The sequence below is a fragment of the Lithobates pipiens genome, unplaced genomic scaffold (genome assembly GCF_037356315.1).
Source record: "Lithobates pipiens isolate NorthernLeopardFrog02 unplaced genomic scaffold, aLitPip1_a1.2 Scaffold_13, whole genome shotgun sequence".
Lineage (NCBI taxonomy): Eukaryota > Metazoa > Chordata > Amphibia > Anura > Ranidae > Lithobates > Lithobates pipiens.
The window spans coordinates 102683938-102707025 of NW_027507718.1; the positions used below are offsets into that span (position 1 = coordinate 102683938).

At 46.5% G+C, this 23088-nt stretch overlaps 1 protein-coding gene across 2 annotated transcripts in view; it reads left to right on the plus strand.

Moving 5' to 3' along the window:
* Nucleotides 1–23088, plus strand: part of ECPAS (Ecm29 proteasome adaptor and scaffold) — a 182526-nt gene that overhangs the window by 58906 nt on the left and 100532 nt on the right. For both annotated transcript variants that reach the window (XM_077475350.1, XM_077475351.1), the window contains 2 exons: nt 7420–7542; nt 13793–13896. In XM_077475350.1, the coding sequence (XP_077331476.1) occupies nt 7420–7542; nt 13793–13896 (227 nt within the window). The remainder of the gene's footprint in view (nt 1–7419; nt 7543–13792; nt 13897–23088) is intronic.

Below are 23088 nucleotides of genomic sequence, written 5' to 3' on the forward strand. Positions count from 1 at the left end.
ACGACCGGACACAACCAAGCGATCCCTGGTAGATGGTGTCATATAAGGTCCAATGGTGGGCGACTACAAACATGGGACCAAGAGTAACCAGCAGCCAATAGCAGGTGACCGGGGATGTCACGTAACATTAGCAGAAGAGTGGTCAATGGTGTAGGAATAATACAATATGGAGGAAAAGAAAAACAAGTGCTCCACATGGTGCAAATCAACCAATTAAGTTTTTTTAATGGGCAAAAAAAATCTTACAATAGCTTGCAAGACAATAAAAGTGATCACAAAATGTAAAAATATGTATATAAGCAATGTGGGTGGCATAAAAGTACAAGCCCGACTGATGCCCCTGTTGAAGACCCATGTGTCAAAACGCACCAGGCTTGCACTTTTATGCCACCAACATTGCTTTTTATTCATATTTTTACATTTTGTGATCATTTTTATTGTCTTGCAAGCTATTGAAAGATTTTTTTTGCCCATTAAAAACCTTAATCGGTTGATTTGCACCATGTGGAGCACCTGGTTTTTCTTTTCCTCCACCATTGACCACTCTTCTGCTAATGTTATGTGACGTCCCCGGTCACCTGCTATTGGCTACTGGTTACTCTTGGCCCCACGTTTGGAGTCGCCCACCATTGGACCTTATATGACAGCATCTACCAGGGATCGCTTGGCTTGGCTAGTCTCCGTTTGGGATTACCTATCAATTTACTCCGTAGGAGTGAGAAACCTGTTTGACTCGCTGCCGTAGGGTACGTGTGCCCACCCAAGCTGGTAAGAGTACCTTTATTGTGTCTTTTCGTAGGAAGAGTCCACCAGCACACTACTCACTTCAGTTAAATACATTTGGAAATGGGATTATAAGAATTTTTCCTGTACATTGTTGGTGCGAATATATGACTTGGTCTCATTATTAATTGTTGCACTAGCACTGTTCACATTATTTTGCTTTATTTGGATCACGTTTATGTTATCACGTGATTCGTGTCACTATTTGGATTAGATTATTCTTTAATCAATTTTCATCTTGGTTTAAAAACCTCTGAATGCTATTGAGAGCACTACACATTTTTTTTTCCATATGTTCTTTGGACTTTGAGTGGTAGCTGCTTTACATGGTATTATATTATTTTATTTGGGTATAGCGCAGTGTTTCCTCTTCTTCTTCTGGGCTGGGTGACAGACTGGATAATATAGATCCCGGTAGTCTCCCCAGCCTGGCCATTGAGCGCATTCAGACCTTAGCTACACGCTGGGTTGGCCGCGACAGTCAGTGTCTGTCTGAGTCAGTGTGCCGTGGCTGACAGCCACCCCGTACTGCTCGGGTGATGGGTCTGTCTGTGGAGTGCGTCCAGCAGTCCCTGCAGAGGTATAGTTCCACCTGTTTAGGCAGGTTGGGGCAGCTGGGCATTCCCTGGGAGGTTAAATAGGGTTGGGGTCTCTCTCTCTCTTCCCCCAGCCTCTTTCCCTCCTCATTGTAAGGGGGCGCTGTGTGACTCGGCATAGGGGGTGCGGAGCACGTACCTGGCCGGAGGTTCTCTGAGTGGTCTCTGGGTCCTGGCAGAGGGCTGCACTGGGCGATTGGTGGTCCGCTCATTTTTATCCCTTCGTTGGTGCTTTTCTGGGCTTCTGTGTGCCGCCATATGGGGGGGAATGGTGGCTGCGGGAACCGCGGCCATTTTCTTGGAGTCCGGCAGCCACTTTCCCTGGCGTTTTTGGGTGCTTTTGCCTGAGGCGGCCATTTTCTTGTAGCCATGGGGGACGGTCTCAATTACACTCTAGCGCTGGGTGGCTGTTTTAAGCCTGGAACAGTATGAAAACAGACACAGGGCATCTTGTGTTGAAAAACAGGCAGAGGGGAGAGCGGACGGCAGCAGCACAGCGCGCACCTGGGTCAGGGGGGTGAGTCCTGCGGGGGGGCCCCTCAGTCTGTGGCAGCTAGGAGGGTGGGCATTTTTTGTTGCTTGCCTTAGGTCCCTAAGGGTGGCAGGCGAGAGTGGGTCAGCATTGTGTCAGAGGCTGGCGCTGCTTATGCAGACACCCCTGTTATAGTGACTGGTGCACCTGCGGTGCCTATGGATGCTCTGTCGGTGGTCCTGGAATCATTTGTTGCCAGGGTAGAAGCGGCATGCGGGTGCAAGGGGGGGTAAAAATCCCCCCCCCGCCGTCTTCTGGGGAAAGCTCTGATACAGACTCGGGTCCCGCTGTGGCAGGCAGCCCCTGTTCTGACGCTTCAGAGGACACGGACCAGAATTCGGACAGGGAAGAGGAAGACTCCGTGCCTGTTTTCAGCGCAGGAAAATGCATTAGTAGGAGCAATTATCACAGTGGTGCGTGATACCTTAAAGATACAGGATACAACGGGGGCATCTGCAGAGGTGCCAGTCCCTTTTGGGTCCCACAAGCCAGCCCGCACTGCTAAGGTGTTTCGTTATCTAACTTATTTTGATAAGTTTATTTACGAGGAGTGGGAAAGCCTGCAGCGGGCCTTTTCAGTCCCGAGACGAATGGTGGTGCGTTTACCCCTTTAAGGAGAGTTTCCTGTGAAAATCTCCTCCGATTGTTGACCCCCCCGGTATCCAGGTTAAATAAGGTGACCACGATTCCGGTGGAAGGAGCCCCCTCTTTCAAGGACCCTGCCGACAGAAGGGCCGAGGCGGTTTGCCCGGTCCATGTTTATGGTGGTGTGGTCAACATTGCAGCCAGTGTTGGGCATGGCTCTGGTGTCACAAAAGCTTACTGAATGGGCTAGGTTGTTGCACCGCGAGTTGGGGAAGGAACAGGTTTCTCCAGTCTGCGTGGAACTGGCAGACCAGTTGGTGCGGCCCTGGATACGGCCCCTTTGCTTTGCCTCAGTATCAGCAGTGGTTCTGCTTCGCTTGATTTGGCTCAATTGCTGGTCTGCAGACCAGGCATCTAGGAAAGCACTGGCGGATTTGCCCTTCCAAGGTGTGAGGCTATTTGGTGCCTCGCTGAATGGCATTATTAAGAATGTTACTGGGGGAAAGAGTACTTTGCTCCCACAGTCCAGAAAAGGTAAGGAGCCACGCCGTATGCAGGGGCCCTCTTTTTCCGCTCAGAAGCAGCTTTTTCATCTGCCCGGGTTGGCAGGTAAGTGTTCCCAGTCCGACAAGGTGCCCGCTGAGGGACAAATGTGTCACTGATTTCGCAAGCTGAACAAACCTGCAAGCATATCAGCTGCCACATGAAGGTTTGCCCCTGCCCGACACTCGGGTGGGGGGGGGGGGGGTCACCTTCGGGAGTTTGCAGTCCAGTGGACCTCTCTCCTTTCCGACCAGTGGGTCTGCGACCTGGTTTTGTCAGGCTACAAGGACTTAGTACTGTGTGGAGTGATAGTGCCTGTACCAACGTCTGAAAGGTGTCAGGGATTCTAAGGAAATCTGTTTGTAGTCCCAAAGAAGGAAGGGGTCCATCTGAATCTGGATCTCAAGGCCCTCAATTGCTTTGTGAGGGTGCGGAGGTTCAGGATGGAATTGTTTCATTATGTGGTCGCTGCACCCCTTCAAGGTGATTTCTTGCCATCTTTGGACATCAAGGACGCATACTTGCATGTCCCCGTATGCGTCAGACACCAGAGGTTTCTGCAATTTGCGGTCGGGGGCGAGAACTAACAATTTGTAGCTCTTCCCTTTGGTCTAGCGATGGTGCCAAGGGTCTTCACTAAGGCGCTGGCCCCAATTCGGGCGTTGCTGAGATAAGGAGGGATTGCGATCAGGGGTTACCTGGACGACCTCCTTCTGAGAGCAGCTTCTGCCTCAGACTTAAGGGAGGATGTGGCGATCACCATACAGACTCTCTGGGAGTTTGGGTGTTGAATCTCCAGAAGTCAGTGTTGGTGCCGGCTCAGCGCTTGGAGTACTTGGGGTTGATTCTGGAGTCCTCAGAGGCGAGAGTCTTTCTCCCTTCACACAAGCTGTAGATTCTTCAATCTGTGGTGCAGTTATTGATGTCCTGCAGGTGGTCGCTGCTTTTTTTGCATGCGAGTTCTGGGCTTCATGGTACTGTATGCTCAATTCCACACTCTAGTCTTGCAGAAAGAGATCCTGTCCAAATGGGACAAATCTCCGGCATCCCTGGATTGTCAAATTCAGGTGAGCCAGCTAGTCAGGGCTTCACTTCTCTGGTGGCTGAGGTCTCCGGCTCTTCGGTCCGGGAAGTCATTCCTTCCTCTTTGGATGGTGATCACAACGGACGCCAGCCTGACCTGCTGGGGGGGAGTTTGGGGCATCCAGTCGGCCCAGGGTCACTGGACGCAGGAAGAATCCCCCTTCCCGATCAATGTTCTGGAGCTTCGGGCATTCAGGTGGTGCCTCTCCACATGGTCCCAGAGGCTGCAGGGGCCTCCCGTCAGGATCCAGTTGGCCAACGCCATGGCAGTGGCATATGTCAATCATCAAGGAGGGACAAGTAGCTTAGCTGCAGCGCTGGAGGTCTCTCACATCCTACAATGGGCAGAGCGGTGCGTTTCGGCTCTGTCAGCTGTATACATTCCGGGCGTAGAAAACTGGCAGGCGGACTACCTCAGCCATCAGTTACTGGACCAGGGGGAATGGTCACTGCATCCGGAAGTGTTTTGGCTCATTTGTCTAAGGTGGGGCATGCCGGATGTGGATCTCCTAGCCTCTTGGTTCAATCGCAAGGTGCAGAGGATTGTGGCCAGGTCAAAAGATCCCTGGGCAGGCGTGTTGGTGGCCCCATGAGGGCATTATCGGCTGATTTATGCCTTTCCCCCGCTCAGACTCCTCCCTCATTTGCTACGCAGAGTAGAGGTCGAGGGGATTCCGGTGATTCTGATGTCTGCAAATTGGCCTCGATGTCCTTGGTACACCGTCATAGTACGAATGGTGGTGGATGTTCCTTGGCGGCCGCTGATGCGGGAGGACCTGCTGTTGCAAGGTCCGATGCTTCATCCTGCTTTACCGTCACTGGTTTTAACGGCATGGCTGTTGAATGCCAGGTACTGAGGACTGTCGGCTTCGGTAATTTCCACTATGCTGAGGGCGTGTAAGTCTTCTTCCCAGAAGATTTATCATTTGAACATGGAAGGCCTATATCTCCACGTGTGAGGAGAGGGGGTGGCGTCCCTGTGAATATTCAGTTTCCAGGATCCTGCTGTTTTTGCAGCGAGGAGTGGATCAGAAACTTGCATCAAGCACTATTAAGAGGCAGGTATCAGCTTTGGCTGTCTTTTTTCAGCATCCTTTGACTCGTTCATTTGTGCGTACCTTTGTTCAGGGGCTTCGGCATGTGGTCCCTCTGGTACGACTGCCGCTGCCCCCGTGGGATTTGAATCTGGTGCTCTCTGTGCTTCAGAAACCGCCCTTTGTGTCAATAAGGGGATCTTCCTAATGTTTTCAATCTCAGAAAGTGGTCTTTCTAGTGGCTATTACAGCTGCAAGGCGGGTTTCTCAGTCCGCGTCCGCAGCCTTCTTTCCTTCCGAAGATTGTTTTGGCTTTTCATCTAAATGAGGACATTGTGCTTCCGTCCTTATGTCCTCATCGCATCCCAAGGAGGTCGCTTTGCATTCTTTGGATGTGGTCTGGGCTCTGCGGGTGTATCTCTCTGCTACGGCTCCTTTTCTGGAGGTCGGACTCTGTTTGCATCGGTGGCTGGTCTGAGGAAGGGCCTGGCGGTCTCGTTGGCCACCATTTCTCCGTGGATCAGACAGATTGTGGTTCAGGCTTATGCTATAAGGGAGCGGGCACCTCCCTTTCCTGTCACGGCACATTCTACCAGGGTAGTTGGTGCCTCTTGGGCTTTCCGGCACCAATTGTCCGTGCCCCAGGTGTGTAAGGTGGCGACTTGGTGGTCCATTCTCACTTTCACCAAATTTTACAAGGTTGATGCGGGCGCATCTGCGGATGCGTGCTTCGGCCGCAAGGTTTTGCAGGTGGCCGTTTGAGATTGCGACTCCTCTGAGTTCTTTTTGTTATGGGTGGAGTTTTTCTTTCTGTTCCCACCCCTCGTTTTTGACACTGCTTGGTGACATCCCTAAGGTCAAGATTAAGGTGCTGTGTCCGTCTATGAACTAAAGAGACTATAGGATTTTTGTACTCGCAGTAAAATCCCTTTCTCTGATGTTCATTGACGAACACAGCACCCACCCCCCCTATTTATGTTTGTATTGCTTTTTGACAAACTGAGCTGCTGGTAGCAGAGTGAGGGGTTATAGCCAGTTCAGCCTAGTCCTCTCCTAAAGGTGGCGATATAACCCTAAGCTCAAGATTAAGGTGCTGTGTCTGAACATCAGAGAAAAGGTTTTTGCGGTACATACAAAAATCCTATTTTTCTTTTTTCTTTTTTGCCCTTCCCCCAATTTTTTTATTGTTTTGAGGATGTCCCTTGATCTAAGAATACTTGTAAATTCCTTTTCCTGAAGAACAGTATAGGACACAGGTCCCACACCTTTCTCTGTGATTTCTTCACTTCATAGAAAAAAAACTGGAACCTTACAGAGTAGGTGGGATTATACTTAACTCGAATTTTATTTTACCTGTTGTTTTTTTTTTTTTTGTTAATGTGTGTAAATTCCTTTTTTCTACATTTTCCAAAATACGTAGATTTATACACATCAGTCCAGACAGGCTTAGGCCCCTTTCACATGAAGTGGACTCCCCAACTCTTCGGGGAATCTGTCCTCTAATCCTTACTGAGCAGGTGGATGGCTTGTCCATGTCCACTTATACAGAGCAGACAGATACAGCCTGCTCATCTTTATGGGCTGTGGGATGTAAACAGGCCGCCTGTCAATTTACACCCTACGGCCATGACAGATGGCGTCCGCCTGTTTTTAGCGGATAGGATCAGATGGGATGTCAGCGGTTTATGTGCGTTGACCCCCGCAGCTCCTTAGAAGACAATTGCTGGTTCGATCATGTCCGCCCTTAAAAACTAAAGGGGCCTAACAGTATAATCTCCCATCCACAATTTTAAACAGGGCCAGATGAAGACTGACTGACCTGCCGCAGGGGTACTTGATTTTGTAATGAAATTTTATCAATGCTTTGTTTTAGAACATAAAACACGTTTGCCCTATTGAGGAATAAACTTTTTACATTTGGGTTAGTAGTTTTTTTTTTTTTTTTTTTTTTTTTTTAGCGCAGTGGTATTTTTAGGTATGTTTGTAATGTTTGTTTTTCATTATCACACATGTGTTGATTGCATGTATCTCTGTGTGCAGTGGAAAAGGAATTTGAATGGATTTTCGACAGAACTGGTCTGAAAACTAAATTAGATTTTTATTGTAGTTCTTCGTGTTGTTCTACTTACTAACTGGTTATGATTGACACTGAAGCTGTCGGTTGCCTTCCTGTTTGATTGGAATTGATCCTAAAATTGTTTTAAGTCCTCTTATTTATGCATGTATTTCTAAACTGCAAATAATTTTAATTTACAATTTGTAGGAGGAAATGGATGTGAGGCTTTCAATACAGGAAGCCCTATCTATGATGGTTGGAGCTTATACAAACTTGGAAGGTGCTCAGCTAACGCTAATGGAAGCGCTGGTTGGATCATATTTGGTAAAGGTAAGGGTTCATTGTCACACCTTCTACAACCGTATATGTTACCTAGTTGTCTTTGGTCAAGTTCTGGCAGTAATTTTGAGGATTACACAAATGCAAATAAACAGTCAATGTTTAAAATCCAATCCTTTAAAGAAAACCATGCACCCAGAGAGCTATTTAATATTCAGTTAGTGGCCTGTGCTTCTGAAAGATCTAGTTGTTTATCTCTCATGATAATACTATTGCTGCAGTGGCCCAGAACAAGTATGCAGATCAGGAGTTGTCATTTCAGTTTGACTTTACAATCTGCATGCTTGTTAAGGGTTAGTGACTAGAAACAATTTTGAAGCCACAAACAGTATAGCAACTACTGAAAAAGAAAAAATACTGCGCTCCTAACTACCAAATAAAAACTAAACAGACATAAAAAAGCAGCAGCTACTAAAGTGTGATACACACCAGAAATACAGAAAGAAAGAATATAGCTGCGCTGATAGTGATTATCCCCCATAGGGGGAAACCTCAGTTGATATATAAAGTGATTAAACATTTATAAGAGGTAGTGAATATAAATGAAAATTATTATGAAAATGTCTTAAATTAATATTTAGATCAGTGAATTAATAAATAAAAATAATTAATATATATAATTATGAATACAGATGAATTATATAAAGGTTTAAAGAGAAATCATGATGAAATAACCCAAAACCCAATGTGAATGAAACTCAATTATATTTGAAACAAATTGTGCAATCTTCCGTCACCGAAAAGAGCAAACACCACAAAGAATGCACGCTTACCAGATGGCAAGCATCTATAGCTCACACAAAATACACAGCAGGGTGGTGGGTCTCAAGTTAGTAGGACTGCTATTCAAGCTAAGACTGGAATCAGACCCAGGAAGGCTTTCAATTATGAAATATTGATCTCTCAAAAATAAAAAGCAGAGGGGCTTCCCATAGCATAAATCTGATAAGCGGCTTTATTAGAAGGTAAAACTAAATCTACTTTCTAACACAATAGTTACAAACGTATATGCCGGCCGTCAAGCGAGCGCCCGTTCGCTCAGGTCCTACATGACTGCGTCAGAACGTCCTAGCCACCCGACACGCGTTTCGTCACACGATGACGTCGTCTGGGGTAGGGGCAACGCACCACGTATAGATACTATTCATAATAAACCAAGCCTCGCTTTGAGCTGAGGGGGAAAAAGATGTAAACAAACATGGTGGTTGTAAGGATGTTGCGTCCGCCATGTTACAAGTGGGCAATAGGAATGGCAAATATTAAACACCCATAATATAAAATTATAAACAGACTTGGCATAAGAATATCGCGTCCGCCATGTTGGAAGTGGGCAATAAAAATCAAACACCCATAATATAAAGTTAAAACTTCAACCCAAATGATATATGTGCCTAACCAAAAAGTTAATTGATACTGTTAGGTTGTTACATAATAGCCAAAAAAAATAAAAATGTTTTTCCATTATTTACCCACTTTAGGACCGCTGCATGTAAATATACGTCGGCACAATGGCACAGACAGGCACAAGCACGTACCCATACGTGCCTGCCTTCCAGCAGGTGGGGGGTCCGATCGGATCCCCTCCCACTGGCTGCGGCGGTACGTTTTGCTTCAGGAGCGATCTGGGATGAGGGGTTGGCCGTTGGTTTCTGGCCATCCCCTCTCGATCACTCCTGGCGAATGAGAAGCTTCCCCTGCCTGTGTAGTGTAAACACAGGCAGGAGGAAGTGATGTCATTCTCCTCGAGTGCTGTCTTTTTGACCGGACGGCGAGGAGAGATGACATCCTAGTAAGTGCAGCAACACTACACTGACATGAAGGTACACATAGGCACACTTTAACCCCCAGTCACCCCCTGACCACCCCCCGATTTCCCCCCCCCCTCCCAGTCACAGTGTGACTGATTGCAGTGATCATTTATTTACTGATCACTGCATTTGGTGTGAGTTGTAACTGTAAAAACTGTCAGGGCAGTTAGTGTTAGGTCCTGGGTAGCCCCCCTACCCCCCCCAATAAAGGTTTAACCCGATGATTACCCCCCAGGTAACCCTTTCACCCCCTTTTGCCAGTGTCACTAAGCAAGCGTTTTTCTGATCGCTGCATTAGTGTTACTGGTGCCGCTAGGTAGCTAGTTATTTTTTAGGTTCACCGCCAGGTTTTTATAGCATTGGGTACCCCCATATATTACCTAATAAAGGTTTTAACCCCCTGATTGCCCCTTGAGTTAACCCTTTCACGAGCGATCACCGTATAAGTGTCACTGGGGACGCTGGTTAGTCATTTAGGTTCCCCGTCAGGTTTTTATATAGCGTCAGGGACCCCACCATTTATTACCCAATAAAGGTTTAATCCCCTGATCACCCGGCGGGTGATATCAATTAGGTTTTAGGGTCAGATTTGGTCTGCGTCTCCCCAGGCAGCGCTAGGTTAGTGCCAGTACCGCTAACATCCACGCGCAAAGCATACACCTCCCATAGTGGTATAGTATCTGAGCAGATCAAGATCTGATCAGATCTATACTAGCGTCCCCAGCAGTTTAGGGTTCCAAAAAACGCATTGTTAGCGGGATCAGCCCAGATACCTGCTAGCACCTGCGTTTGCCCCTCCGCCCAGCCCACCCAAGTGCAGTATCGATCGATCACTGTCACTTACAAAACACTAAACACATAACTGCAGCGTTCGCAGAGTCAGGCCTGATCCCTACAATCGCTAACCGGTTGTTTTGGTAGCGTTTTATATTTAAATCCTGAAGGCGGTGCTTGGTTTTCGGGGTCCCGTACGTGGCTAGGCTCCCAAAAAGTCCCCCACATGTAGTATCCCTGTACTCAAGAGAAGCAGCAGAATGTATTTTGGGGTATAATTTCACATATGCCCATAGCATGTGTGAGCAATATATCATTTAGTGACAACTTTGTGCAAAAAAAAAAAAAAGTTTGTGATATTCCCGCAACTTGTGGCAAAATATAAAATATTCCATGGACTCAACATGCCTCTCAGTAAATAGCTTGGAGTGTCTACTTTCCAAAATGGGGTCATTTGGGGGGAAGCGGGGGGGTTGTGTTATTTTGGCATTTTATGGCCTTCAAAACTGTGATGGGTAGTGAGGAGTTAAATCAAAAATTTGCACCCTTAGAAATCCTGAAGGCAGTGATTGGTTTTCGGGGTGTCGTACGCGGCTAGACTCCCAAAAAGTCCCGCATGTGGTATCCCGAACTCAGCAGAAGCAGCAGAATATATTTTGGGATGTAATTCCACTTATAACTATGGCATTTGTCAGCAATATATCATTTAGTGACAACTTTTTGTAAACTTTTTTTTTTTTTTTTGTCATTATTTAATCACTTGGGACAAAAAAAAATATTCAATGGGCTCAACATGCCTCTCAGCAATTTCCTTGGGGTGTCTACTTTCCAAAATGGGGTCATTTGGGGGGGGTTTTGTACTGCCCTGCTATTTTAGCACATCAAGAAATTAGATGGGCAGTCATAAATTAAAAGCTGTGTAAATTACAGAAAATGTACTCTAGTTTGTAGACTCTATAACTTTTGCGCAAACCAATAAATATACGCTTATTGACTTTTTTTTTTTTTTTTTTTTGTTTTACTAAATGTGGCTAAATAAATTTTGGCCTAAATGTATGACTAAAATTGAGTTTATTCGATTTTTTTTTTCTTATAACAAAAAGTAGAAAATCTTTTTTTTTTTTTTTTTCCATTTATATCGTAAAAAATAAAAATCGCAGAGGCAATAAAATACCGTAAAAAAAAAAAAAGCTATTTGTGGGAAGAAAAGGACGCAAATTTCATTTGGGTACAACATTGCATGACCGCGCAATTACCAGTTAAAGCAGTACAGTGCGAAATTGTGAAAAGACCTCTGGTCCTTAAGCTGACAATAAGTCCGGGGCTTAAGTGGTTCAACTGGCTAATTTCCCAAATGGCACAATACATACATACCCTTACATAAATTAAAAAGCTATTTTATCCTCAAAAGTTGGAATTCTGAAAGGAAATTGGTTGACAAAATGCGATCGGTGCAGCCGTGGCCCCATAGTTTATATGTACAAACAAAAATAATAATTAAAATAAATAAAAATAGAAAAAAATAAAGATGAAATTAAGTAAAATAAAATAAAAAAATAAAAATAAAGTAAATAAGGAAAAGTAAATAATGTACGTAGGCACAAACAGGGCCACAACGCACAGCATCGTAAATCGTGAGTTAGCTGAACATATATTGTGAAATTGGTTTCAGCTAAGGGGGTGGTCATTTTTCCCTTATACTGTATCTCCCAATAGATAAATCTAATATTACAAACATAAATAATAAAATCATCAAAGATCATATACACAACCCTATAAAAAACAAAATAGTCAAAAAACAATAAGTGTCCACAAGCATAATCCTAATTCAGATAATTTAGGAATGATCTATAAATGAATTAACGTCCACATCTATGTTAAGGCCAAAAGGGGCATAACGCTTTTAGCTGATGGATCCAAGACATTTCCAGCCTCGATATGTCCCTAACAAGAGAGCTGCCCATCCAATGTACATTATATTTGTCTATACCTAAAAAGCTTGTTTTGGAAGAATTCTTATTATGGCTCTCAAGATAATGTCTTCATACTGAGTGTTTAGGAAAACCGTTTTTTAATATGAGTAATATATTTGTTTAGTCGAACAAGCAGGGGTCGTTTAGTCCTCCCCTACATAATGAAGTCCACAGAGACAATTGAGTAAGTAGATGACCCCTTCAGTTGAACACGTAATAAAAGGTTCGATGGGGTGCTCAGGTAATGTGCTCGAAGAAACGAATGTATGAGTTAGTCTATGGGGACAAGCATTAAAGGAGCAAACCCGGCATCTATGGCACTGATAAAAGCCCGTCAGATTTTCAAAGAAACCTCTTTTTAAAACAGGAGGGTTTAAAACATTGGGAGCCAACCTATCTCTGAGAGGGGGGGGGGGGCCCTTTGTATATATCCCAAGGTGATGGTGTTCAAAACTGGGTCATTATTCAAAATGTGCCAATGCTTGTTAATTCATTTCTTGATGCCGTAATGTTGCACCGAAATAGGTGGTTACAAAACCAGTTTGGTCATCGGAGGATGTTTTAACCTTCTTAGGAGGTCCCCTTTGTCTATAGTCTTTACATTTTCAAGGGTAGTTTTTTTTAAAAATCTTCTTCATAACCCTTATCCAAAAAACGCTTGGACAGAATTTTGGCCCGAGTCAGAAACTTTTCCCACTCGGTACAGTTTCTTTTAATCCTCAAAAACTGTATCGATTTCAGCCAAGATATAATATACAAATTCCTATCCGTGCTCTTAAAATATGTAGAGGTAACAAATCGATCTGAGGACTTTGAGATAGTGAAGTCTAAAAAGTTAATATTAGATTGACTAGCCTCAAAACTTAAACTAATCCCTCTAGTGTTGGAATTCAAAAATTCCATAAAGACGTCCAGAACCACACGGTTCCCTTCCCAAAGGAGGAGGATGTCGTTGATGTACCGGGCCCGCAGCTTGAGTTGTGGCCTATGGCTAACATAGACGACATCCTCCTCCCACATGGCCATAAAAAGATTAGTAAGACTGGGGGCATATTTAGACCAGAATGCCGCCTAAGGTAAAATTCCACTGCCAAAAAGCCCAACTCGTGAGGAATTGTAGTGTACAGTGATGCTATGTCAGCTGTCGCTAGCCACATGTTATCAGTCGGAGTGTGATTAGACAGTAAATTACTTGACGTGAATCTTTGAGAGGGCATCCCAGAGACCAACGGTTGAAGAAAAGAATCGATATACTTGCCCACCCGGGACGTGAGGGAATCAATCCCACTGACAATGGGACATCCCGGGGGGCAAGTTAAATGCTTGTGAATCCTGGGTAGATAATATGATAGGCATTCGAGGTGCTTTGGGGACAAGATAAGCCTTCTCTTTATTGTCCAAAATGCCCTGTTTAAACCCTCTTTTAACAATCTCTTGTAGTTCGCTAAGATAATAGGGCTTCGGGTCTCGTCTAAGCAAAGTATAGCAACTTCTATTCTTAGAAAAAGATCAGCAGTGGCACACCCTGTACACGCTTCTTGGTACAGGTTTCCTTTAAAAAGTTTGAAATGTGAATTATCCCTGAATTTCCAATATAGTCCATTTTATGTCTCGTCGTTGGCTCTTAGCAGACTTTGAAATGCACTTAAACTACTTTATTCTCCATTTTGTAATTTGTTTTTTTAGCCAGAAGTTCAAGTTCGACAAGTAGCTGTGAAATTTGCAAGCAGTGTTTTTGCCCCTGACCACATACCTTCCAGATACTTGCTGTTGCTATCGGCAGGAGACCCGTAAGATTTATTCACTATTTTATTTTTTTTCAAATCACTTCTATTTTTGTTTTGTTTGGGCAGGTGTGTGTGTGTGTGTGTGTGTGTGTGTGTGTGTGTGTGTGTGTGTGTGTGTGTGTGTGTGTGTGTGTGTATAAAAAAAAGATATTATATATTCAGTACGCCTATGCAAGTGAATTTACCACAAATCTATAGACTGGTAACTGTCTCTGGTTAGGATCATTGGTTTAATTATTGAAAATGCCATGAGCATTGCTATAAAAGGGTCACAGGTTCTCATTCAGTGTTATTTGTCACAATGTTACTAGAAATATCCATCTGACGAACCTATGAAAATGTCAGACGCCCCCAACTTCACATCTAGATGCTGCTTTTATATGAATGAATAAAATATGTATGTGTTTACATACACCTGTTAAAATGTCAGGTTACTGTGATGTAAAAAAATGAGACCAAGATAAATATTTTCAGAACTTTTCCCATATCGTCTTTCAGGACAGCAACCTATGAGAGACCTCGGCTCCTCCCTTCTTAGGAAACACCGCCTAGCCTAGATTTAAAACTCATGCTTCCCCACCAGCTCCTCAGTTTCGGTGTTTCCTCGGGCAAGGAGACATTGCGAGGAGCTGTGGCTAAAGACAGCCAGGGAGGCTGAAGCCTGTATATCCAGGAAGGAGACGGAGGTCTCTGGGGTCTAGTGGTGCTATGTCTCGGAGGGGGGTTACTTGGCAGCCACACTTTCTATTGCCACCCCAGCTCTCCAAATGTTGTGTCGTGGGATGCTTTGGGGGCCTGCCTTCAGGTTCTTAGTGGAGACTTAGGAGGAGGCGCTGTCCCTCCCCCCCCCCACTCTAGTGCGAGCCGCGATGGGGCTCACAGCGGGGCCAGGTGGCGGGTGACGTCCATTTTGGCAGGGGGTGTGCACCTCTCCTTGAGCCACGGTTTCCGGTTCCAGCTGCGGATGCTGAAGGCGGGCCGGGCTTTGCCTGATGGGGACCCGGAAAGATCGCACAGGCACAGGTGGTGCGAGGGCCCAGAGGCAAGACCATCCTTATACGATGGGAGCATGTCAGTGGCAGGGACCATCCTGGTGGCTTCTGGCATTGCTAGCATCAGCCATCTTAAGGTGAAGATGACCAGGGGGTTGCGTCCCTTACCTGTATATCACCTGTAGCTCCACGGGGGGGGTGTCCCTCTTGGTGGTCGGATGGGAGGAGACACAGGGGACCCGGTGGCTGTTGGTACTATGTGCTCTCCTGGGGGTGGTCCATGCGGGTCTGGCTGGTGGAGGGGGAAATGTCCCAGGGATTTGAACTGCCTAACAAACAGGGGGCAGGTGGTAAATCCCACAGCCCCAGTGTACCTCACCAGTGGTAGTAGGGTACCGTACCCTTTTCTTCTGGTCACCCCCTCTGGGGAGAAAGGGGGACCAGAGGTTTCCATTTTTTTGTTGCATACAAGTTGGCCCCATTAGCGCGATCGCATAGGCGACATGGTGGCTTATTTTCCCTTCCGACAGCATGGCTAGTATGTCTAGGGGAAAGGAGGAAGCCGCAGCGTTGGGGGGGGTGGAGCTATTGCACTCCAAGCTGGCCCACAGGAAGCATCCAGCAGGGTCATTTCTGGGGCATATGTCGTCATCAGCGAGCGCCAGAGATGCCGGTTACAGTCTTTCTATAAGGTGCAAGCAGGAAGCATGGATGGTAGTCAGAGGCTAAGGACTCTGATTGTTTTCTGGGACCTGAGTTCAAAAGCCGTTCATATCCTAGGTACTGCACAGCACCTGCACCTTCTGCTGGACATGTGGCAGCTATGTGGCCTAGAAGTGAGAACTTTGGTTTGGCATCCCTGCTGGTCTGGTTTTCAAAGGGGAAGACCCAGCAGCGGCTGCGGACCACCAAAGGGGTGGGATGGACTCTTCTGCGACACCTGCACAGACAGTGGAAGCAGACCCCAGCACCTCACAGGTAAGCCTGAAGTGTTTGTACTTTCCATGAACATCCTTTAAGTGTTTTCCCTCTTGTAACCAGTAGGGACTGGGTGAAGGGGAATCCTTTTTTTTTTTTTTTTTTTTTTTTTTTCTTCTCTCCCTCCTGCACGAGGTGCATGGAGTGGGTATGGCTGAAATCGTACTGTGTGGGAAAAACATGAGGCGGGCCGTTGAAAGGCAAATCATGGCTCGCAATCGGCGGAGCCATGGGAGTCTGCCTGTAGACCTTTGACAAGTCACTTTATGAAGTAACTCCGCGGTTAACATTTCAGCTCTGGGTCACTGATTTGATGGGGCTGAGAGTCCGTTCCCTGAGCGGTCTCCTGGTGACTCGGGCGTGTCCTGCCACGGGTGAAGGCCAAGGTGGCTGACACTTCGGCTTGGCAAAACTGAGGTGGTTAGTTTAGATCCCCCTAACATTCTAGTGCTTGCATCTAGTTGTGGGTTCTCCCTGTGTTTGTGTGGGGTATCCTACATACCCCAAACCCAGGCTGGCATTTGATGTGCCTGATGCATTGGCTGTGGAGATTCCACTCATGACCAGAAGCGTCAGCTCACACAGAGTCTACACTATAGACACTGCAGTGAAAACGTTTTGCCTGTGTAGGACCAGCAAACCAGCTCGCCTAAAATTTTCAGGCAGGGGTCTTCAGGTTTTCCTGGCCGACTCACAAACGGTGAGGAAAAAGAGCTTGCATTGAAGGTGTGGCACCTAAACTGTGCCTTAAATCCTGAGTTTGAATCTCAACCAAGCTAGCACCCTGCATATTTCACGTGTTTTGTTACAGGGTTGATGGCCGGATGGTGCCTGATGGCCACATCACCTGTATGCACCTGATATAGGAAACTAAACGGGATCCCTGATTTCCAATTTCAGGGGGTGGCCCCCTGTATGGCATCATGGAGGGTTAAAGGCCTTCAGGTGACCAGACCCTAGTAAGAAGCGCAAGTTTCTAGAACACTTGTTAAGAAGTGTGAAAAGACCTGGATGGTGAATCCAGTAGACCCTCTCATTACAAAATTTCTCTGGAGAAGATGGTTGCAGGAGGATAAGAAAAAAACACTCCTACTCCACGACCAGGGATAGAGCAGTGGAAAAGGTGCCTTCCTGTTCATTAGGTCCGTTAGAAGCCGGGGAAGGCTTTGGTTCAGTATACTCTGTTCCCTCCAGACACAGCCTAGTCCTGGGAGACGGAGGGGTATTGTTGGATTCCATGCTCAAGAGAATGAACTTTTCTGAAAGGGGTGTCACGCATCTCAGAATATTGTCTGACGCATTAATGCATGGTCAGTAAGAGGACGGGCAACCCCCCAAGTGATGGGAAAGGGACAGCATGTCCAAGACTGTGCAATATCCCTCCCACAGGAGACTTGTTCTTTGTCCTGGGCCGGAGGCGATTCCTGAATCGCATAACAGACAGGAACAGAACCCTTCCTGTGAAAATAAGGGGCACCAGATCTCATCTGATGACGGAAGTTATGACTAAACTCAATGGAGTCCTCTTGCAGTTGCAGGCACTTCCATAGGAACCGTCTATAGGGTGGTTAACCCTGGGATCTCTAGTTTCCCTCGGGAACTCTGGTTTCCTCCCATAAAACCTCCTCTTTGGGCCTAAACCAGTAAAGGGTTGGTGCTCCTGGGTAGATGCCGTCACTCAGCGCTGGCATTTTCCCCAGGTGCTATGCCATCTCGCCCACCCACAGTCTTACTGGTGGGCATAGAACACTTTGGTCTTTCTCATTGTATCACACTGGCTTAAAGGACCACGGTTCTCTGTCCTGAAGGCTCTGGGAACCGGGTGGTCTGGCTACTAAAAAGGATCCCTTAAGATTATATGTTATGCTCCACTTACCTGAGATCTGGAGGCATTTCGGCAACTGGACCAGTGTTGGGTCTGCAGTTTCCAAGTAGGATCAAACTTTACTCATTGTAGGCCCTCGTGGGATCTTCCTTTGAACTTTAGTTCATGTGTCAATAAGGGGTTTCCTTCCAAAAAAGTAAGGGTTGAAATCTCTAGCAGTACCTGGGCAAGATGGTATTAGCTAACAACCGGACAAGCCTATATGTAGGGAGATCTCGGAGAAGCTGATGCTACTCCGTGCCAAATCTGTGCAGCGGCAACGTGTTTCAGCTCTCCTACATTTTACCTGACACTAGAGGCAGATCTTGTCAGCAAAGGGATTAGGTTCTTTGGACACAGAGTCCTGTAAGCCGTAGTCCCATCCTAAAGGTAAGTGCTCTCTTATCCTCTCATAGGTTGCTGTCCTGAAAGACGAAATGGGAAAATTGGCATTACTTACTGGTAATGTCTTTTCCGGGAGTCTTTCAGGACAGCACCGTGTACCCACCCTTGTTGGTTTTTCCTTTTGGGTTCCTGACTCGAACCATCAAAAAAGTAATTTAAGGTGTATGATGTGTTCTTGTGTTCCCCAGCTGGCTGGAGTTGCTCTTGAAGAACTGAGGAGCTGGCAGGGACGCATGCCTTTTTAAATCTAGGCAGGGCGGTGTTTCCTAAGAAGGGAGGTGCCGAGGTCTCTCATAGGTGGCTGTCCTGAAAGACTCCCGGAAAATACATTACCAGTAAGTAACTCCAATTTTTCCACCTTTTAATGTTCCCTATAAACTGTACAACTCAGTTGAACAACAAACTGAAATCTTTTAGGTGGAGGGAAGTAAAATAAAATAAATATGGTTGCATAAGTGTGCGCACCCTTAAACTAATACTTTGTTGAAGCGCCTTTTGATTTTATTACAGCTCTGTCTTTTTTGGGTATGAGTCCATCACCATGGCACATCACAATTTGGCAATATTTGGCCACTCTTCTTTGCAAAAACACTCCAAATATGTCAGATTGTGAGGGCCTCTCCTGTGCACAGCCCTCTTCAGATCACCCCACATATTTTCAATCGCATTCAGGTCTGTGCTGTGGCTGGGCCATTCCAAAACTTTAATCTTCTTCTGGTGAAGCCATTCCTTTGTTGATTTGGATGTATGCATTGGGTCATTGTCATGCTGAAAGATGAAGTCCTTCTTGATGTTCAGCTGTCTAGCAGAAGCCGAAGGTTTAGTACCAATATTGACTGGTATTTGGAACTGTTTGTAATTCCCTCTACCTTGTCTAAGGCCCCTGTTCCAGCTGAAGAGAAACAGCCCCAAAGCATGAAGCTGCCGCCACAATGCTTTACTGTGGATATGGTGTTCGTTTGATGTTGTGCAGTGCTTTTTGCAGGAAGGGGGTAAAAATGCCCTGTATTGAAGTGGTTAAAGATGTGTTAAAACTCACAAACATATATATTTTCTGAGACCCTAGAGAGTACGTGTTTTTAAAGTCCTAAACATTTTTTATCTGAATGCATTCCCTACATTTAAAGTAAAAAAAATTGTTTAGCTACCTTTTTTTTTCTACCCCCTCCCCTAAACACTTGACTGTCTCCTCTATATGATCCAGCACCATCCCAGCTGCAGGTCTTCTACCTTTTCTTCCCTGGTCTTGCACGAGACTTGGACAGGACCCATAAACACCTGCTGTTTGTCAAATTCTGTGGGAAGGGAGTGGAAGTAGCCAAGTTGGGCTGTGTATGTCTAAGGATGCATACAGCCTGGCTCTGGAGCACACCTACATAGGTGCCCCCATAGCATATGGCTTGCTGTAAGGGGCACCTGCTGGAGGATGATGTGGACAGCGCTGATGGAGGACCTCTAAAGAAGAGGTAAGGGCCTTCTGTGTGCAATATTGTTGCACAGGGCAGGCAAGTATAAACCTCTTCCCACCCTCTTTAAAAAATAAATCACTTTACATTTTTTATTCGATAAAAGCACACTCGTTATCTAAATTTCTCTAGTCGTCTGTCCAGGACAGCACTAGAGAGATAGGCTCCACCTCCAGAGGCAGGAAACACAAACCAGATCTTTAAAGGGCGGTCTCCGTCCCTTCCCCTTCAGTCTTTGTGTTTCCTCCACCGGAGGAGGAGGCTGGATCAGGAGCTCCCCTTCCCCTGACGGTGGGATAGCCCATAAAGAGACGGGGAAGGAGTTCGGATTACCTGTTGGTAAACGGACGTTTTTGAAGTCCTCCGGTCGGGTTGACTGCAGCTTCGAACCGGCGTTCTCCTTCTGAAGCCCGGGGAGGGCGTTCGTTTCCCCGCCTGACAATAGGTTCTAAATTGGCGCGAAGTCAGGCGGGGGGCGGGCACAGGCTTCGAGTTCCGGCCTGTGCATCACAGGAGGAGGATAGAGGACTTCCGGCAATCCACTACCGGTTCCGGGTCGCGCGGCGAGCGTGGACTTTCGGGGCCTCGGCAGCTATTATAAAAAGCCGCAGCCACGAGGCGTTCGCGCTGCATCGCTTTATCGCCATTACGAAGGAAAGCCTCCAGGCGGTTAAGCGCGTGCTTCAAGCGTTCGTGCTGCATCGCTTCATCACCGTTACGAGGGGAAGCCTTCAGGCGTGCTCTGAACGAAATGGATGCAGTGGAGAGTGGCAGTGGAGCCGAACCAGCTCAGGTAGGCAAACACAGAGGTGTCTTGTACCTACAGGGCTGGGAGAGAGGGGGGGGGGGAGTAATGGACTAATCAATGCAAAGGCATTTTGAAATGGTCCAGGTGTATTTTTCCTCCCTCCCTCTCTCTCTCAAACAGGATCCGGACTAAAGAGTCTTGCGAATCCTGTTAGCGGTTGGTGGGGTGCACATAGGTGTTTGGTGAAGGCGTCCTATTTTGCTAAAGGTTTCGCTGACGTTGGCTTGTTTGTTTTTTCCCTTCCTTCTTCTCTCCTTCTCTTGCCTTAGGCTCTGCCCAAAGAACCAGAGAGGTCAGGGGGGAAGAAGAGATGTCCTTCATGTATGGCTAAATTAAAAGAAGGATGGTCTAAGCCCCTTTGTAAACCATGCATAGACAAATTGGTCTATAAGGAAGCTACGGGAGCTTGTAAGGATTTGATTTCTGGAGTACAGAAAGAAATGGAGTCCATCAAAGCAATGTTAGCGAACCTTGAAACCCCAAAACCAGCCGCAGTTCCCTCTGCTTCCACCCCAGTTGTAGGTGACGAATCAGAGGAGGAGGAACTTGATTCTCTGGATGGCCTAAGTGAGGCGGCATCATCCAGAGATGTTCCTGTTCAAGGGTCAAGCTCTCCCAGATACAGGCTCTCACTCGAGGAGGTTGATGCCTTACTGGGGGTAATTTATGAGACGCTCGAAATCGGAGAGGAGCCAGTCTCCCTGTCCTTGCATGACCGGATGTATCAGACCCTTAAAACTGATTCAGTTAGGGTCTTTCCGGTTCATAGCACACTGATAGACTCAATCAAAAAAGAGTGGGAGGAACCAGAGAAAAAGTTTTTTCCTAAAAGCATGAAGCGGAGATTCCCCTTCAGCGAGGACCCCTCTTGTGTTTGGAATAAAGTGCCCAAGGTAGACGCAGCTTTTTCCCAGTGTGCAAAGTCAACAGATCTCGCCTTTGAGGACATGGGTGTTCTAAAGGAACCCATGGATAAAAGGATGGAAGTACTGTTAAAGAGGTCATGGGAAGTAACCATGAATAACTTAAAACCTGCAATGGCCACGACAATAGTGGCTCGCAACTTGGAGGTCTGGCTGGAACAATTACAGGGCCACTTGGAAGGGGGGACCTCCAGAAAGGAAATTCTGGATTCCCTTCCTATGCTACATAAAGCAGCAGGCTATATAGCAGATGCCTCTGCGGAGTCTGTTAAATTGTCAGCCAGGACCGCTGCCCTCGTAAATTCATCACGTAGGGCACTTTGGCTGAAGTCTTGGTCGGGAGACTCAGCCTCAAAAGTGAGGTTATGTGGTATCCCCTTTAAGGGAGACCTTCTGTTCGGACAGGATCTTGAGAAAGTCCTGGACCGTACTGCAGACAAGAAAAAGGCTTTTCCTGTCAAACCTAAGAAGACTACAGGCAAACGCTTTTTTCGTCCTCAAAGACAGGGACAGTCACAAGGACAGACCTCTAAGGAGTCAACCCCTAAGAAACAGTGGATGGGAGGAAAACAGAAAAGCAATCTCTTTTCCTCTTCTAAAAAAAAACCACTAAATCCCAGTGACGCGGTCCCTGTGGGGGGGAGACTGGGGCAGTTCCTCCCACAGTGGGAATACACTACTCCAAGTCCTTTTATCCGGAGGATCATCAGGGAGGGTTACAAAATACAGTTCACACACGTCCCACCTGCAAGGATGTGTCTGACCAAACCTCCCAAAGACCCCCAGAAAGCGTCAGCTTTGCTGTCGCAAATTGGCGATTTAATAGATCAGAGGGTTCTAGTGCCAGTTCCGCCACAGGAAATAAATCAGGGTTTCTATTCACACGTGTTTGTAGTAAGGAAACCGTCAGGCAAATTCCGGTTGATCTTGAATCTGAAGTTACTGAACAAGTGGGTAACTTACAGGAAATTCCGGATGGAAACAATTTTTACAGTGAGATCAGTACTCCCTCCAAATTGTTTCATGGCCTCTCTCGACCTAAGGGACGCGTATCTTCACATCCCGATTCGAGAAGACTCTCAAAAGTATTTGAGGATAGCGATTCTTTGGGGAAGTCAGATTCGATACCTCCAATTCAGGGCTCTGCCTTTCGGTCTGTCTTCTTCCCCCAGGATTTTCACCAAGGTCCTGGCAGAAGCATTGGCTCCCCTAAGACTGAAAGGGATCGCTGTCATACCGTACTTGGACGACCTTTTATTCTTTGCCCCCTCAAAGCTCCAACTGCAGGGAGATCTGAGGGTAGCTATCTCTTGTCTAAAAAGGTTGGGGTGGTTGATAAACCAAGAGAAGTCACACCTGATACCAACACAGGTCTTACAGTATCTAGGTTTTCTGGTGGATTCAGTGTCACAGAAAGTCTTCCTCACGGAGGAAAAAGTGATAAAGGTGAAAGACATGGTAACCTTCCTGCAGTCCAATCAGACAATTTCCATCAGGTCAGCTATGGCAGGGTTGGGCCTATTGGTGGCAACAATCCCTGCAGTTCCTTGGGCAAGAGCTCATTTCAGGTGTCTCCAGGCCAATATTCTGGGCAGTTGGGACGGGACACAAGAGTCCCTGGACAGGACTATCCATCTATCCTCAAAGACCAAAAGGTCTCTTTGGTGGTGGAAGAGAGAAGAGAACCTAGTACGGGGTCTTTGGTGGTCTCCTCCAGTGTCTGTTCGCATCACCACGGATGCCAGTGCTTGGGGCTGGG